Source organism: Lolium perenne, chromosome 6 (assembly GCF_019359855.2).
Source record: "Lolium perenne isolate Kyuss_39 chromosome 6, Kyuss_2.0, whole genome shotgun sequence".
Taxonomy (NCBI): Eukaryota; Viridiplantae; Streptophyta; class Magnoliopsida; order Poales; family Poaceae; genus Lolium; species Lolium perenne.
Genome location: NC_067249.2, coordinates 225,914,583 through 225,932,515, shown reverse-complemented (window position 1 = coordinate 225,932,515; position 17,933 = coordinate 225,914,583). Strand labels below are relative to the sequence as shown.

The following is a 17,933-nucleotide window of genomic DNA, read 5'->3' as shown; positions in this document are numbered from 1 at the left end:
TTTTGGTGTTTTCGAATTAGAAACAAGAACAAAAGGAAACAAACAAACAAAGCAAAATCTTTTTGGGTTTTCTTATAGCAAACTAGCAATAGCAAATAAAGTGAAACAAATGCAAGAAACCAAAGAAAACAAATGGTGAAGAGAAACAACAGAAATATTTTTGGTCTTTTTGTGTTTTGGGAAAGAAACAAAGCGAAAACAAGAAATAGCAAACTAAAAGAAACACAGAAAAGCAGGATGACAGAAATCTGCCAAAACCTGACAGCAGTACAGAAATCGATTTTTACAAAAATCTTACGTTGCTCAGCTCGAAAAGTGTTCAACTAATGAAAGTTAGATAACAACCTGGGGAACCTGCACAAAAATTGGCAGCTCAAAATAACGCTCTGGCTGTGCGTACGAATTTTTCTAGTAACAGTCCAGAATCTGTTTTCAGGCAGCACTTCCCCAAATATCATCTTCCTCTCATTAGAAAACCACTCAAACGAACAAAACAAGTATGTACAAGTATCCAGCAACCATAATATGCAAAGAATGAGTGATGCCGGTATACCTCCCCCCAAGCTTAGGCTTTTGGCCTAAGTGGAGTTCAACCCCAACGAGGATCGTTGTTCCTTGCCGGTGGGTAATTCATGGAGTAGTCATAGTAAAGTTCCTGTGCAGAAGAAAAGCGTGGAGGCTCCGCATATCCACCATGTTGATGCGAGGAACTTGCTGCATCAGATGATGAGTCGAGGTGCTCCTCGACCTCCATGTCGTCTCTTGCATGTTGACCTCCTCTCTCTATGTGTGCATCCAGTGCATCTTCTGTGACCGACCAATCTCCCCTGGAATCAAGGTTAGACAAAACAGGCGCAGGCAATCTTACTAGTTTCTCAGTTTTCTTTGTTATTCTCCAGACTTTCTTATAAAATGTCATCTTGTAAAACAGGTTACCCAAGTTGGAGGAATCTGAAACAAATTCATGTTTAATCATAGAAGCTATGTCAAGTTTTTCTATGGGGAATGGAATATCAAAATGATGAGGTTCTACATTATGAAAAGCTAGTAAACGAGAGGCGATGAGACCTCCACAAATTCCACCTTTCTCACGGTTAGTAGCAAGTCTATAAGCTATCAATGCCCCCAAATTATAAGTCCTACTACTTTGCAGTGCCGCAGCTAGAAAAGCCAAATCCGGGATAGAAAGTTTACCACCAATCTTTTTGGCAAGAACGCATTTGGTAATAAAATAGGCAAAGTAGCGGATAGCCGGGAGCTGAATACTAGTGATTTTACCATTATCCCCTGAGAAACTCCTTCCATCGCAAATCATCTTGAAGAGGTCCAAGAGTTCTTGCGGCGATCCCCTTATCTTTTCGCATGACCCCCATTGCGGTACTCTAATTGCTGCACAAAAATCACTGAATGGCAAGTTGACAGCTTTATTGTAAATTTTATACTGGACCGTGGGGTTAGATCGCGACCAATTGAACTTGAAGTCCTGCACAAAAGACATAGTTAATTTTACATATTGTCTTGGCTCTCCTTCAACAAAGTCACTCAGCCCTGCACGAGAAATTAGACTTTGAACATCTTCAAGTATTCCCGCGCTTCTCATGAAATCCGCGGGGGTATACTCCCTCTTCACGATTGACTCTTATAACTTGTTGGACTTCCAATTCTTGCTGGTTCAAGTGATATCTATTCCACTCCATTTTCTGAAATTTCAACAAACAATATAAAAATTTGATTTGGTGACATATAATTGAGGGAAACTACCATAGGAACTTGCTAGAGTACTAATCATGCATCAAAACTAGTTTCTACCACTTAGAACAAGCATGCTAGCTCACTAAACATGTTACCTACAGCAGCAAAATATTCAAGATATACTCAACCAAACAAAATTCTACTTGGATGGGTGGAGGAGTCACATACCAAAGAGCAAATGTGCCAAATTTCAGCAAGAAATCTGGGCTGAGCAAAGAGATCGAGAAATCTGGAGCTCTGGAGCAAAAACGCGAGTGAGAGGAACTTGGTACGAGTTTTTTCGGGAGAGAGAAGGTGCTGGGAGAAAGAGATGGCAAAGTGGGGCAAGGAGGGGCCCACACCACATAGTGGCGCGCCCACCACCTTGGTCGCGCCGGCCTGTGGTGTGGCACCCTCTGGTGCCCCACAGGTCATCCTCTGGTGCTCCCAGGTGCCTCGTCGAAAAATAGGACCAACGGTATAATTTTTGTGAATTTTTTGAAAACTTTGAAAAATGCACATTTCTGGGTATTTAATTTATTATTTACTGGCCAGGAAAATTTTTGAAATCTCCAAATAACTAAGGAACTTTGCAAATTAAAAGTGCTACAGCAACTAGAGCAAATGGAGGAAGAAAGAGATGTTGTTTACCTCCTCTATGCATATAAAAAGTATTCGTTAACAAGGTTGATCAAGTCTTGTCACCAAATAAATTTTACATAGCATAAGAAGACATAAACCTCAAATCAATCATGTTACCTTGAATTGTATTGATATGGATCCAATCACGAGAGTTTGATATTCTTCCTTAGGCTCATATATAGGACAATCAATAGTTCCCACTTTGATAGTTCTCACATTACAAATAGTATTAACTCCACACGCTTTCTCAATCCTCTTGGGAAAATAAACGGTATGCTCCCTATCATCAACATTGAAAGTAACCTTTCCTTTATTGCAATCAATAACAGCCCCTGCGGTGTTAAGAAAAGGTCTCCCAAGAATAATAGACATATTATCATCTTCAGGCATTTCCAACACAACAAAATCAGTTAATATCAAGCAGTTAGTAGTAACTTGAACAGGAACATCCTCACATATACCAACAGGAATAGCAGTAGATTTATCAGCCATTTGCAAAGATATATCAGTAGGTATCAACTTATCTAAGTAAAGTCTCTTATAAAGAGAAAAAGGCATAACACTAACACCGGCTCCCAAATCACATAGAGCAGTTTTAACATAATTATTCTTAATAGAACAAGGAATAGTAGGTATACCTGGGTCGCCCAACTTCTTTGGAACTTTGCCATTGAATGAGTAATTAGCAAAGCATAGTGGAAATTTCCTCATTGGGGATTTTCCTTTTGTTAGTAACAATATCTTTCATATACTTTGAATAAGGAGGCAATTTAATAGCATCAGTCAAAGGGATTTGCAAGAATAAAGGTTTCATCCAATCGCAAAATTTATTATAGTGTTCTTCTTCCTTTGATTTTAATTTCTTAGCAGGAAAAGGCATTTGCTTTTGCACCCAAGGTTCTCTTTCATTACCATGTTTCTCAGCAATAAAATCTTCTTTAGTGTACTTTTTATTTTTAGCATGCTTTTCAGGTTCTTCTTCAACCTCTTCTTTATCAGGAGTATCATTCTTATCATTATCTTTATCATGTTCATTACCACTTTCAGTTTCAGCATCAGAAATAGAAATACTATTAGGATCATTAACAGGTGCAGAGGATTCTACAACATTTTTATGTTTCTTCTTCTTTTTCTTCCTAGAATGAGCACTAGGTTCAATGTGTTGAGAATCTTGTTCAATTCTTTGGGGATGCCCTTCAGAATATAGAGGATCCTGGGTAGAGACACCACCTCTAGTTGTTACTTCATAAGCATGTTTCTCTTTAGAATTATTCCCCAACAAGTCATTTTGCACTTTAGTGAGTTGATCAATTTTAGTTTGAATCATATGAAAATGTTTAACAAGCATCTTAACATCATTGGAGGTTCTCTCCACAATATCATGCAATTCACTAATAGCTCGAGAATTTTCCATTAAATGATTCTCTACTCTCATATTAAAATTTTCTTGCTTAACAATATAATTATCAAACTCATCTAAGCATTGTGCAGGAGGTTTCGAATACGGAATATCTTCCCTAGTAAATCGTTGAAGGGAGTTTACCTCAATCATGGATGAAGGGGGAATTATCTCACATACATCTTCTATAGGAGGTAGATTCTTCACATCTTCAGATTTAATACCTTTCTCCTTGAGAGACTTCTTGGCTTCCCTCATATCTTCATCATTCAATTTAATTAAACCCCTCTTCTTTAATATTGGCGTTGGAGTTGGTTCAGGCGTAGTCCAATCATCATGATTCCGGCTTATTTTAGCCAATAATTCTTCAGCGTCGTGGAGTTCTTTCTGAAAACACAACCAGCACAACTATCCAGGTATGCCCTAGACTCAATGGTTAGTCCGCTATAAAATATATCAAGTAAATCATGCTTTTCCAAATCATGATCAGGCCGAGCTCTAATAAGAGAGCAAAATCTCGCCCAAGCCTCAGGCAATTTCTCTTCATCTCCCTGGTCAAAATTATAAATTCTCTGCAAAGCAATATGTTGAGCACTAGCAGGAAAGTATTTACGGAAGAAAACATCAAGCAATTCTTTCGGACTTTTAATAGAATTAGGTGGCAAATTATTATACCAAGTTTTAGCGTCATCCTTTAATGAGAATGGAAAGATTTTAGCAACAAAGTAAGTACGCATCTTGACATCATCAGAAAACAAGCTACTTAGAGTAGATAACTCAGTCGTGTGTTCAACAACACTTTCTTTTTCAATACCACAAAAGGGTGTTTTCTCAACAATAGCTATATGAGATAGATCAAGAGAAAAATCATAATCTTTATCCTTAATGTTTATGGGAGATGTGGCAAATTTAGGATCAGGAGACAGTTTATATCTAACAGCATGTTCTGCAAGCAACTTTTTAATTTTTCTTGCATCAGTAGTAGCATTGCATTTTTCAATAAAATCATCATTAAGCTCCACATAATCTTCATCAGGATCATCACTAAAATAATCAAGTTCAGGTGAATTAACAGGTGTAGTAGCATTAGGAGTTTCAGTATTTTCAATTTGTCTAGACCTAGCAATCGTAGCATCTAGAAAGGATCCCAATGAACCACTATCATCAAGCACAGCAGAAACATTATCAATATTATGAGAGTTTTCAGATTCAGCAGACGTACCAGCATGTGAAGCATGTGGCGGTGAAACAAGTTTATCAATCACAGACGGTGAATCAAGTGTAGCAGAGGTACTCAGAATTGTACCTTTTCTTGTAGTGGATGGTAATATGGCGATCTTAGTATCGCGAGGTTTACCCATGATGGAGAATTTGCAGCGAACAATATTAATCCAAGTGAACTTCCAAATAAAGCTATGCTCCCCGGCAACGGCGCCAGAAAATAGTCTTGATGACCCACAAGTATAGGGGATCGCAACAGTCTTCGAGGGAAGTAAAACCCAATTTATTGATTCGACACAAGGGGAGACAAAGAACACTTGGAAGCCTTAACAGCGGAGTTGTCAATTCAGCTACACCTGGAAACAGACTTGCTCGCAAGAGTTTATCGATAATGCTGATTTTATAGCGATGGCGATAGTGAAATAACGACAGAGTAACAGAGACAGCAGTAGTGATTATAGTAAACATCAGGATTAAAATACTGTAGGCACGGGGATGGATGACGGGCGTTGCATGGATGAGAGAAACTCATGTAACAATCATAGCAGGGCATTTGCAGATAATAATAAAACGGTGTCCAAGTACAAAGCAATCAATAGGCATGTGTTCCATATATAGTCGTGCGTGCTCGCAATGAGAAACTTGCACAACATCTTTTGTCCTACCAGCCGGTGGCAGCCGGGCCTCAAGGGAAACTACTGGATATTAAGGTACTCCTTTTAATAGAGTACCGGAGCAAAGCATTAACACTCTGTGAACACATGTGATCCTCACATCGCTACCATCCCCTCCAGTTGTCCCAATTCTTGTCACTTCGGGGCCATTGGTTCCGGACAGCGACATGTGTATACAACTTATAGGTAAGACCATAAACAATGATTATCTTGATGAAATAATAACATGTTCAGATCTGAGATCATGGCACTCGGGCCCTAGTGACAAGCATTAAGCATAACAAGTTGCAACAATATCATCAAAGTACCAATTACGGACACTAGGCACTATGCCCTAACAATCTTATGCTATTACATGACCAATCTCATCCAATCCCTACCATCCCCTTCGGCCTACAGCGGGGGAATTACTCACACATGGATGGGGGAAACATGGCTGGTTGATGTAGAGGCGTTGGCGGTGATGGCGGCGATGATCTCCTCCGATTCCCCGTCCCGGCGGAGTGCCAGAACGGAGACTTCTGGCTCCCGCGACGGAGTTTCGCGATGTGGCGGCGTTACGGAGGGTTTCGGCGACTTCGACTTCTCTCGTGCGTTTTTAGGTCGAGGCCGATAAATAGTCCGAAGGAGGGCGTCGGAGGCCGGCCGAGGGGGCCACACCACGGGGCCGCGGGCCCCCCTGGGCCGCGCCGCCCTATGGTGTGGGGCCCTCGGGCCTCCACCTTAATTGTCCTGCAGCTCCGTCAGTATTCTGGGAAAATAGGGCCTTCTGCATAAATTCCGAGGATTTTCCCGAAAGTTGGATTTCTGCACAAAAACGAGACACCAGAGCAGTTCTGCTGAAAACAGCGTTAGTCCGTGTTAGTTGCATCCAAAATGCACAAATTAGAGGCAAAACAATAGCAAAAGTGTTCGGGAAAGTAGATACGTTTTGGACGTATCACTCATCTGCCCACGTGGTGGTGGAAATGCCTCGTTGGGTTGATGAGGTTGAACCTGCTGGATTTGATGCTGCGGTGGAGGTGGTGGTGATGGTTGCTGGCCTGCCTGCTGGATGAGTTTGTCCATGTCAATGAACTGCCGACAGTCCCTGAGCAAGTGGCTTTACTTCGTTTTGCCGTCCTTGGAATCAGTATACGAGTGCAAGTAACAGGGAGCGTTGATCTGCTAAGCGTAAGGTAGTTCGGGGGTCCTCTGTGGTCGTGGTTTGTAATTGCCACGGTTCCCAGAGTTGTTCCGATTACCGTCCTGCCGATCGTCTCGTCTGTCGTCGTACCGATCGTCCTGCCGATCAGAGTATCCTGCAGCTACCAGGTTATTGTCGTCATAGCTGCGGTTTTTCCTCTTTTTGTGGCGATCCCTTCGTCCACCCGAGTCATGCTTCGGCTGGTCGTCGTCTTCGTCGTCACTGCGCTGTCGCGGCTTTCGTACGTTGTCCTCACCATCAGCCCAGCTGTTGGCGATTTCCATTAACTTGGTTATGGTTTTTGGCTTTTTGCGCCCGAGTTCTTCTATGTAGCTTTCACGTCGGATGCCATCACTGAAGGCGTCGATTGCTCTGTCGACAGATACTTCTTCGGCAGCGTTTAGGAGCTTGGTGAATCTCCCGATGTATGAGCGCATCGATTCCTTCTGCTTTTGCTGGCAGTGCCGTAACTCTTCAATCCCGACGGGCCTTTTGAACGTTGCTTGGAAATTGGCAACGAAAGCACCTACTAGGTCGCCCCATGATTTGATGGAACCCTTCAGCAGACCCCTTAGCCAGGCTCGCGCTGAATCCTTTAGGTAAAGCTGCAAGCACTGCATTGCTGCTATCTGGTTCCCCTTATGCAGAATCACAGTCTGCAGATAGTCGTCTATCCAAGACCTTGGCTCCTGCTGCCCATCGTATTTGGCAGCGTCAGTAGGGGTGGGTTTGAGCTTTCTGGGTGGCATCGCTTCACGGATTTTTTAGCTTAAACAATCGGCTCCCCTGAGTTCGTTGTCGTTCTCCTGACTCTCATCCGAAGAATCAATGTCATACTCCTCCCTAGCAGCGCGTCGTCGCCTTGCTTTGTTGATCCTGCTCTGGGTGATTTCATCCCGAGCATCTCTCGCGTGATGCTTTGAGCCGCTAGCCTGCAACGTGGTCTTTTCCTTTCGTGGAACTAGATTATCTCCCAATATCGCGAGACTTTCTAGGGCACCTCGGTGGGCTTGAGCCATGGAACCTTCAGGGCGCTGATTGATGAGGTATGCAGCGAGGTTGGCGGTTGCTCCCGCGACGGTTTTTGGCCGTGGCATGCCCGCGGTATCCGTGGTCATAAAGGACTTGGTCAGATTCGATGTTATTTCTCTAGCGTCATCTTCCAAAAGCCTGGATAGTCTTGATCGGTGCTTGCCTGCCCCCTGAGTACTTCGAGAGGCGCTTCCTTGCGAGCCTCTTCGTCGTTCGCTGGATCGGTCTGCCGCAGATAGGCGTCTCTCGAGGGTGGCTTGTTCTTTGGATAGTCGTTCTCGGTTTTTCTCCAGTATGGAGCGGTAAGCGTTGAGGGTGCCGACCGTGGTTCCTGCTGGGAGCGGTGTGTTGTTAAGCACGGCTGCCTTGGCTGCTGCCCACTCCTCCTCTGCGATGGTGTGGTCGCTGTTGTTGTTGCTGGCGCTGTTCTCAAAACTAGCTCGCCTGCTGGAACGGGGGGTGCGATCTCCGTCTCCCCTGTTAGCAACATAAACTTGGTGGTGCGCCGCTCCTCGGATGACACCTTGGATGATGCTGTCGACACTGTCCTCTCCCGATGAATACTGGGCATTGCAGATGAACGGTGTGTCACTCGATCCTAGCCCGTGCCTGGTGTCGCAGTTCAAGCAGTAGTACGATGTTAACTCCGAAGATGCGGGATCGTCGGACCCAACCGACATGGAAGACGCTGAACAGGGAGTCGAGGGCGCGGGCGAACTCGTCGAGCCTGTCAGACCAGCCGAAAGGTCGAGTGATGATGACGCGCTCGGACTCGTCGATCCGGAATTGGGCGATTCCAGCAGCCGAAGGATTCCTTCTGAATTGACGTTGTAGTGGACGCTCCCGAAGGTCATCTCCATGTTGCCTTGCAGATCGGAGAAGGTCGAGCGAGACGAGTCGCTGTGCGGGGTGAATTCATAGGAGCCGAAACGAATCGGGCTTCCCAGTTTTGGTGATGATGGTGTTGATGAAGTCGCTGAAGACATGACGGGCTCTGCCGATGCCCGATCTTGTGCCGACAGGTTTCCCACAGACGACCACCGCTGTCGAGGGGACTCCTCGGCAATGCCCTCCGATTGGGGCTTAGGGTTGATGGAATCCTGCAAGCTGACACGAGACATCGGTTCACAGACAAGCGGGGAGAGCGATTTACCCAGGTTCAGGGCCCTCGATGAGGTAAAACCCTTACGTCCTGCCTGTCTGTTCTTGATTATGAAGATAATGAGTTACAATTGGGTGCCGAATAATTCGGATGAAATCTCGTCGAGAGGCTAAGTGCTGCGGCGACCTAGCTCTAGACTTTTGGTGGCTAATACTGCTAAGATTGATTGTGTCCATCGGCAGCCCCTCTCCTGGCCTTTATATAGGAGGCCAGGTCTCAAGAGGCCTAACCGAATACGACTAGGTTTACAGTAGTTTTGAATCTAATCTTTCCTTGTTCGGCTGCTTCCTTGTCTTGCCTGTCAAGGATTCTTCTAGTGCACCGTCCAGGTGGCCCATCTCGCCTCCAAGTGTCTTCATGGGCCTCCAACTAGATAATATGGGATAGGGCAATGTCGGTTACCCGAATGGTAATGCCCACGTCAACCGCCTAACCTTCTGCGCCAACATTAATGTCGAAGGTGCAGGGACGCTGCGCCTGCATTGATGGCAAGGGCCACTTAAACTAGCCCTACTGCGTCAGCCAACCTCAATCCCACGGCCCGCGACATTGCTAGGGAGATCGGATTCCCCAACCGCTGGAGATGAAGCTACCGAAGTGGATGAAGAAGACCGCCAACGAGCACGAGGCTGGGTCCTCGCCCGGCTGCTGGCGCCTCTAGGATTATTCGCCTCAGTGGAACCCTTCACGCCCCCGCCTTCGCCGTTCGGCAAGCTGCAGTGGCAGTGCCTCCTCTTCCTCGTCCGCAACAGGCGGTACACGCCGGTGTAGGAGACGCAGTGGCGGTGGGCGCATGCCACCACCGGGACGTTTCCTTGCCAGATGGGTGGCAGCTTAACAGGATGAGGCTCCCTGTGCCACCTCCGCCCGTGGAGCGGCGGGCGCTGCACGAGGAGATGTGTCGCCACATGGAGCGGCTTCCGCCGTCGCAGTGGTACGAGCCAGTCTACCAACGGGAGGATTTGTGGCGCGCCTTCCTTGCCTAGGAGCACGAGGCGCGCCGGACGATCGGCGGTAAGCGGGATATCCAGCCCGGCAAGGCCGCCCTGGACAGCGAGGAGGAGGAGGACGAGGAGGAAGACGGTGAGGACGATGAGGACGAGGACAAGGAGATGGAGGATGTGGCGCCTCCCGCCATTGTCAAGATGGAAGCACTTGTCCCCAACGACGAGGAGGCAACCACGGCCGCCGCCTTGGAGCAGTGCAGGGCCGACGAGGAGGCCAAGTGGTCCTGGACCGGGCTGGAGGACGTTGTCCAACTCACATCGATAGTGGCGGAGCACGTTGCGCCGCTGCCATCGCCACCACCACTGCCACTGCACGCGGCACTGCAGGCTGCGTGGGACGGCCATATGGTGCCACCCCTCTGTAGTACAACGCGCCGCCAGCCGCGGCCGCCGGAGGTCACAGAGTGGGTGCATCTGTGTGTCTGACGACGTTGAAGACAGTGACGCTGGAAACTAGGGTTTTCATTTTTTAAAACTATGTAAATTATGTTTGAATGAACAAAATTTCTATCAGATTTTCGCGCGCTTTTTAAAGCCTATTTAAATGTTTGATTACAGTCAGCGGGCCAAAAAACCAATACGTATCGAATGGGTGGCGCCGCTTGAGGCGCGTTCTGTTTGCGAGCCGATCCAAACGGACCGAAACACACAGTTTGGGTCAACCCGCTGGACATGCTTAGAGCATCTCTAACAGAGTCCGTATTTATCGAAACCGAATAAACCGAGTTCAGTCTTCCGAAAAACGAATTGCGAGCGCATTTGGGGATGACGCAGAACAGAAACCGTAAACTCAAACGTCGCGGAAAATCGATTTTCGCGATTGCAGTCGATTTCATCCGATCAAGCTTAATTCGTTCATAATTCACAATAATAGTGGCAAAATACATCCGCATTGGACCTACATTACGTTCTACGGACCTAATTAGACTAGAAATTAAGGTACCCGGAGACTATACTGTCACCGGGGCGTCGGCGGAGGGTTTATGGTCGCCGGCGGTTGCTAGGCGACCGCCACCTCGATGGCCGCCGCGCCGGAGGTGCTCCCGCAGAGCAAAGGCGGTCCGTCTGCGTCGTCGTCATCGTCGCCGCTCGGGGGCAACGGCGGCAGCGGCGGGTTGCACGCGCTGGCAGCGGGGGGCGCCTTCGCTTCCCCAGCCGCAGCTGCAGCCGCATCTGCCTCCGCGCACTTCAAGGCGGCGCGCCATTAGGTCAGGCCACTTGCGGCCGGCCTGCTTCCATGCGTCTTCGCCCGTACGCCCGATGGACGGCGACTTGACCTTCCGGCGCCGGATCGGCCACCGCCCCTACCCACGCGTCTTGCACGCGTCATTTCGGACGGCGGGATGGTGGCCGTAGCGGCGGAGCGGCGTCCAAGCGCCCGGGATTGCTCGTCGGTGCGGCGGCAGGCTGCGGTGGCGGGAGGTGAGTAGGGTTTCCGAACCGACCTCCCCTCCGCGAACCCTTTTAATAGAGGCCGTGCGGGGAGTTTCTCGAGCTCCTGAACTTCTAGTTCGGGCCCTGATTTGCGCGTTTCAGTCCGAACCCGTAAATCCACCGGAAAAGTTCGGTTCCGGCGGGATTTCCGGGCTGCGTTAGAGATACTCTTAGATACCTACATACTGCCATATGGCGATCCAGTGAAGGCTTCATCCGAGGGAGGATCAGTGTTCTCTGTACCACGTCCAGCCTGGTCGTGATGCGACCAACGCACGAGTGCGGCCACGGTGAAGCCCCGTCCGTTGAAGCTAAGAATACTCAATTCATCCTGTCGCGGCACAGAAGACACATCCTGTGCAGCCGAACGGCAACGCGATCCATGACGACGACCCTGGATCGCTTGTGTTCCCTGCCCGCACGCGCAGCCGTTTTGTCTGCTGAATCACCAGCCCTTGATGGCAAAACCAGCTCTTGTATCTCCGGCTGACCTAGCCTACGCTTTGTTTAGGTTCTAGCCTCACCCCAACAGCTCAGCAGGGCAAACAAATTCAAGATGCCGCAAGCCGGCAACCTTGCGAACAGCTGCACCTTGAGATCTGCATGCCGCTGAGGCGCTGACCGAGGGAAGTATCCGCGAACGTGCCCGCTGTCCGAGCGTCCCTATAAATAAGCGCTTCCTCGTTCACTTGGCTCACATCTCGTCTTCCATCACACCTTCATCGAGTTCTCTCCTGCTCACTAGCTACACACTGTTCTTCCACCAAAATCTCGACTCCAGATATGGCCGTAGTTCGCTCAAAGACCGCACTGCTGCTTGCAGCCGTGATGCTTGCAAGCACCGCGCAGCTCTGCATTGGGGCGAGGCGCCGCATGGAGCTGTACCGGCCAGACCCAGCCGACATGCTCTCCTTCCACAACGGCGGAGCCGTGCTCCACGGCGACATCCCCGTGTCCATACTCTGGTACGGCAAGTTCAGCGCGGCGCAGAAATCGGTGATCGTCGACTTCCTCCTCTCCCTCACCGCTGAGACGAAGGCCGCCGCCGCCGCGCCGTCCGTCGCGCAGTGGTGGAGCACCATCGACCAGCAGTACCTCTCCCCCGTGGCCACCACGAGCTCCAACGGCGCTGGCAAGAAGACGACCCGGGTGCTGCTCGCGAACCAGCTCTCCGACGGCGCCTATGGCGCGGGCTCCATGGGAAACTCTCTCACCCTGGAGCAGATCGCTTCCCTGGCCGCGACGACCAAGCCCAAGAAAGGCGGGATCGCGTTGGTCTTCACGGCTGAGGACGTGGCCGTGGAGGGCTTCGGCATGGGCCGGTGCAGCCTGCACGGCTCCGACGCCGGCGCCGGCACGGCCTACATCTGGGTCGGAAACCCGGCGACGCAGTGCCCCGGCCAGTGCGCGTGGCCGTTCCACCAACCCGCGTACGGGCCGCAGAACCCGCCCCTCGTGGCGCCCAATGGCGACGTGGGCGTGGACGGCATGGTCATGAACCTCGCCAGCATGCTCGCCGGCGCCGTCACCAACCCGTTCGGCGACGCCTACTACCAGGGCAGCAGCGACGCGCCGCTAGAGGCCTGCACCGCTTGCACGGGGAAATTCGGCAGCGGCTCCTACCCTGGCTACGCCGGGGACCTCAAGGTTGACTCGGCCACCGGCGCCAGCTACAATGCCAACGGCGCGCGCGGCAGGAAGTACTTGCTTCCGGCGCTCTTCGACATTTCCACGTCTGCTTGCAGCACTTTGGTGTAGCGCAAAGCTGCAGATTGCATTCTAGGATTATTATTTTGTTCGTTTGTTGAGAAGTTGTGTATATATCTGAGCATGCAATTCATTTTTCTAGAATAAGGCGCGGATGACCTGCTTTGTACGAAAGCATGCACCAAGTTAATGTGGTGTACCAGTTTACGGCCGAGTCAAATTCTCTTGGGTACAAAGTACAAACCCAGTTTCTGATCGAATTCCCTCCTTGGCAATCGCTCGCTCGAGCGATCTGTTTTCTTGCGCGGCAGCGCTCGCGCCTGTTGTGAAGTGTATATGTGGATTGCCTAGCCCTTTTCATCAGTTCGGACTTTTGGTTCAAATGGCTAGTGCATGAAGCTTAACATGGTATCAGAGCCCCAGGTCTTGAGTTCAAATCCTGGCTTTCACATGGTTTTCACAATTAAGCCTAAAAATTGTTGTTGCCCCCCTCTTTAGCCACCGCTGTTTCGGTGTGCTCTTCTTCTTTCACGTGTTGACTTTCTCTTCTCCCGTCACACGCGAGTGGGGGTGTTGTGAAGTGTATATGTGGATTGTCTAGCCCTTTCCATCAGTTCGGATTTTTGGTTCAAGTGGCTAGTGCATGAAGCTTAACAGCGCCATGCGCGAAATCAAATCCCTTTTTTGTCTCGTAGTGTTTAATTACGTTCACATGTAGCTTTGTGTTCACACTAACAGCTCACGTTCCCACTTGCAAGTTGCATATAGCCAAGAGCGTTCACACTGCATGCATGCATAAAGTATCTTATGGGTTTGCATTTAATGAGCAAACTTTTTAGCATGAGGCTAGCTCTCACAAGTTGCTGCATGCATGCACAGAGCATCTCGCTCTTTTTTTTCAGCACGACGCATACTTTCAATTCTCTTTATTTGCAATTCCCTTTTGACAATTCTCTTTTTTTGCAATTCCCTTTATGTTGTTATTTCATACGGTAATTCATGTTTTTTGGATTAATTTTTATAATTCCCTTTTTCGGGCCAGTGGTTTTTAAGGAGGAAAACAACGGGTGGGAAGATCCACTTGCAACTCAAATGAACTACCACTTGCTACTCAAATTAAGTACTGTTTTTAAGTTGTAAGCTAACAAAAATTGCTAAAATATTTTAAATGAAATTTACTTTTTAGGGTCGCTAGGTATTTGTATTTACCGTTGATAAATAACGGGGCACCGGGTTGATAACTTCTAAACAAAAATAGAGTCGCTACATATTTTAAATTAAATTAAATTTTTAGGGTTGATATTTATTTATATTTACCATTGATAAATAGCGGGTCACCGGGTTGTTAGCTTGTAAACCAAAAGAAAGTCGCTAAAATATTCTAAATGAAATATTTTTTAGGGTTATTATTTATTTATATTTACCGTTGATAAATAACGAGGCACTAGGTTGATAGCTTGTAAAATAAAAAAATGTTCGCTAAAATATTCTAAATGAAATACTTTTTAGGGTTGGTAGTTATTTATAATTACCATTAATAAATAACGGGGCACCGGGTTGGTAACTGGTAAACTAAAAAGAGTCGCCAAAATATTCGAAATGAAGTTAGATTTTTAGGGTTGGTAGTTATTTATATTTACTGTTGATAAATAACAGGACACCGGGTTGATAGCTTCTAAACTAAAAAAGATTCGCTAAAATGTTTAAAATAAATTTAACTTTAGGATTGATAATTTTATACATTTACGGTTGATCACTCAAATACGGAGGGGCTGATTATTCAAATAGAGAGGGTTGATAACTTTTAGCCAGAAAAAAAGTTTGTCGAAACATATTAACATGGGTGCTAGTTTTGAAGATCTCGTCGAGACGGATTTATTGGTGAAAGCGAATCTTAATTTAGAGTTGTCGTTTGAAAGTTAAAACGTTTTGAATTTTTAAATTTGGGAAACATTCCGCTGACATCAGCAGATTCATCTTTTTGTGGATGCATGCAGAACTTTCCCTCAATAGCCTGCACCAGGTTGATAATTTTATACATTCACCTTTGATCACATAAGTACGGAGGGGTTGATTATTCAAACAGAGAGGGTTGATAACTTTTAGCCCGAAAAAAAGTTTCTCGAAACATATCAACATGGGTGCTAGTTTTGAAGATCTCGTCGAGACGGATTTATTGGTGAAAGCGAATCTTAATTTGAAGTTGTCGTTTGAAAGTTAAAACGTTTTAAATTTTCAAATTTGTAAAAGATTTCGCTGATATCAGCAGATTCGTCTATTTGTGCATGCATGCAGAACTTTCCCTCAATAGCATGCACGAGGTTGATAATTTATACATTTACCGTTGATCACTCAAGTACGGAAGGATTGATTATTCAAATAGAGAGGGTTGATAACTTTTAGCCGGAAAATAAGTTTGTCGAAACATACTAACATGGGTGCTAGTTTTGAAGATCTCGTCGAGACAGATTTGATTGTGAAAACGGATCTTAAATCGGGGTTGTTGTTTGAGAGATAAACCATTTTAAAATTTCGAATTTGATAAGTTTTAACGTGGACGTGAAGAAAGGAGAAGAAAGAGGTTTGCTCACGTAACCCAAAAAAGCTGTCGGAAAGTGATCGCTAAGCAAGCTTTGAGCGAACGACCGCCAGCTAGGGTCGCCCGTTTCTGATAGTACAACCTAAATGAGGAGAGGTCAGCACTAGGCTACGACCGGTTGTAAAAATGTCATCCATCAGGCGTTTTCTGAGTCGTCCAATCTACTTAAGTGAGCGATTCCCGAACATTGGATCATGGTACAAAAATGGTTCGTATGTATCAATTTTTGCCGGGGTATGTAACATTTGTCTCTAACATTTTTCATATAGCTTGTCAAGTCACGAAATTATGGTATAAAAAAAATCCGCCAATGTTACAAAAAATTGAATGTAACAATTTTTTTCTAAGCGTACATAACATTTTGGAAAATGTTATAAGTTTTGCAACATTTATCTGCATTATATCCAACATTTCTTGCCTAACTTATCCAACATGATAGGAACATGTATTTAACGTTGGTGCAATCAAGTTGTATCATATACACTGAAATCACCGTATCACTGTACTTACACAACAAAAATATAAACATATGTATCAAATTGCAATGATGTAAGTAACATCGATAAAATTTCTCAAAATCTATCTCCATAGTCAACAATGGAGGCACTGCTATGGCCGATCCGAGCTCACCGGAGACGAATCCGCCACGTTGGAGGCGTTGACGGGGCTCCTGTATGCCAGGTGCCACTGCAACTACTCCTTCCAGCCCCTAAAAAGCGTCAAGGATGTTGTTCCTCCTCCGTGCTCTCCATGCACGTCGAAGGCGCTGCCATGGTAGACCTCACCGCCTCCTCGGGACAAGTCTCTCGGCTGGGGATCCTGCAACTATGGACGGCGGAAGGAGCCAGGGATGGCGGCGGATGGAGCTCTAGCCGCACGATGAGATGCAGCAGTGGTGGACCACAACGGAGGCCGGCAGAGGATCTGCGCAGATCAAGATCGGCTCAGGGGTGGAGGAGAAGCGGTGGACGGGCGCAGCAGCGGCCATGATTCATTGAAGATCTGCATCAACGGCGGAGGAGCCGCGCAGATTGGCCGGGCTGGGTGGGTGGAGGAGCAGCGCCGCCGCCACCATCGAGGTTTCCACTACTGGATCTTGCGTGCAGGATATCCTTCGCGAGCAACGGGACTTCATCGCCGTCGCTCGCCGTACAAGCCGCGGTGGAGCTCAACCTCTTCATGTCTCTATCCGCATCACCGTGGCGCAAAAAACGACTAAAAGTGGTCAACAACCACGATAGAAAGGATAAGGCATGTCTCACTTTTACACGTGCGTGTTGTTTCCAAATGAATCGGATGATGCATCATCTGGCTATGTAACAGAGGTTTCCATGAGGAAACCGAAATCTGTTTATGCTTAGAATCACAAAAGAACAAAAGTCTCTAACTTATAACAGCTGTGTACGACGATGTGTATATTTCCCTAAAAACTCATTCCGAAAAAACTCATCTGCCTACCACCGCCCCCATTCCCTTGCTTTGTTTCACTGCCGCCTCCAGCCCCTCCATGATTCCCCGATGCCCTAAGCTATCTTCTTTCTTCCTCCCTGATGTCTACGCACGCTTCTATTCCTATAGACAGTGTTGGGCCTCCAAGAGCAGAGGTTTGTAGAACAGCAGCAAGTTTCCCTTAAGTGAATCACCCAAGGTTTATCGAACTCAGGGAGGAAGAGGTCAAAGATATCCCTCTCAAGCAACCCTGCAATCACGATACAAGAAGTCTCTTGTGTCCCCAACACACCTAATACACTTGTCAGATGTATAGGTGCACTAGTTCGGCGAAGAGATAGTGAAATACAAGTAATATGGATGAATATGAGTGGTAATAGCAATCTGAATAAAATATGGCAGCAAGCAAACATGTAGCAGAACAGTAAACAAACGGAGATTTGATATTTGGAAACAAGGCCTAGTGATCATACTTTCACTAGTGGACACTCTCAACATTGATCACATAACTGAAACTACTCTACACTCTTTTGTTGGATAACAAACACCATTCATTGTGTAGGGCTACAAGAGCTCCCTCAAGCCGGAGTTAACAAGCTCCACAACATCCGGAGTTCATTTTTAAGTAACCTTTAGAGTGCAAGATAGACCATTGCAATTTAGACCGAGTACTAACATAGCGTGCACACT

The 17,933-nt window shown here is 47.1% G+C and overlaps 1 protein-coding gene across 1 annotated transcript; it reads left to right on the top strand.

Annotated features, from left to right (window-relative positions):
• Positions 1 to 12,202: 12,202 nt before the first annotated feature.
• LOC127305846 (protein PHOSPHATE-INDUCED 1-like) lies at positions 12,203 to 13,342 on the top strand. The gene has a single exon (XM_051336414.2). The coding sequence runs from the start codon at positions 12,272 to 12,274 to the stop codon at positions 13,244 to 13,246; it is 975 nt and encodes a 324-aa protein (XP_051192374.1). The 5' UTR covers positions 12,203 to 12,271; the 3' UTR covers positions 13,247 to 13,342.
• Positions 13,343 to 17,933: the final 4,591 nt, after the last annotated feature.

Coding starts and splice junctions, on each gene's coding strand:
- LOC127305846 (XM_051336414.2), top strand. CDS start 12,272: ATGGCCGTAGTTCGCTCAAAGACCGCACTGCTGCTTGCAGCCGTGATG.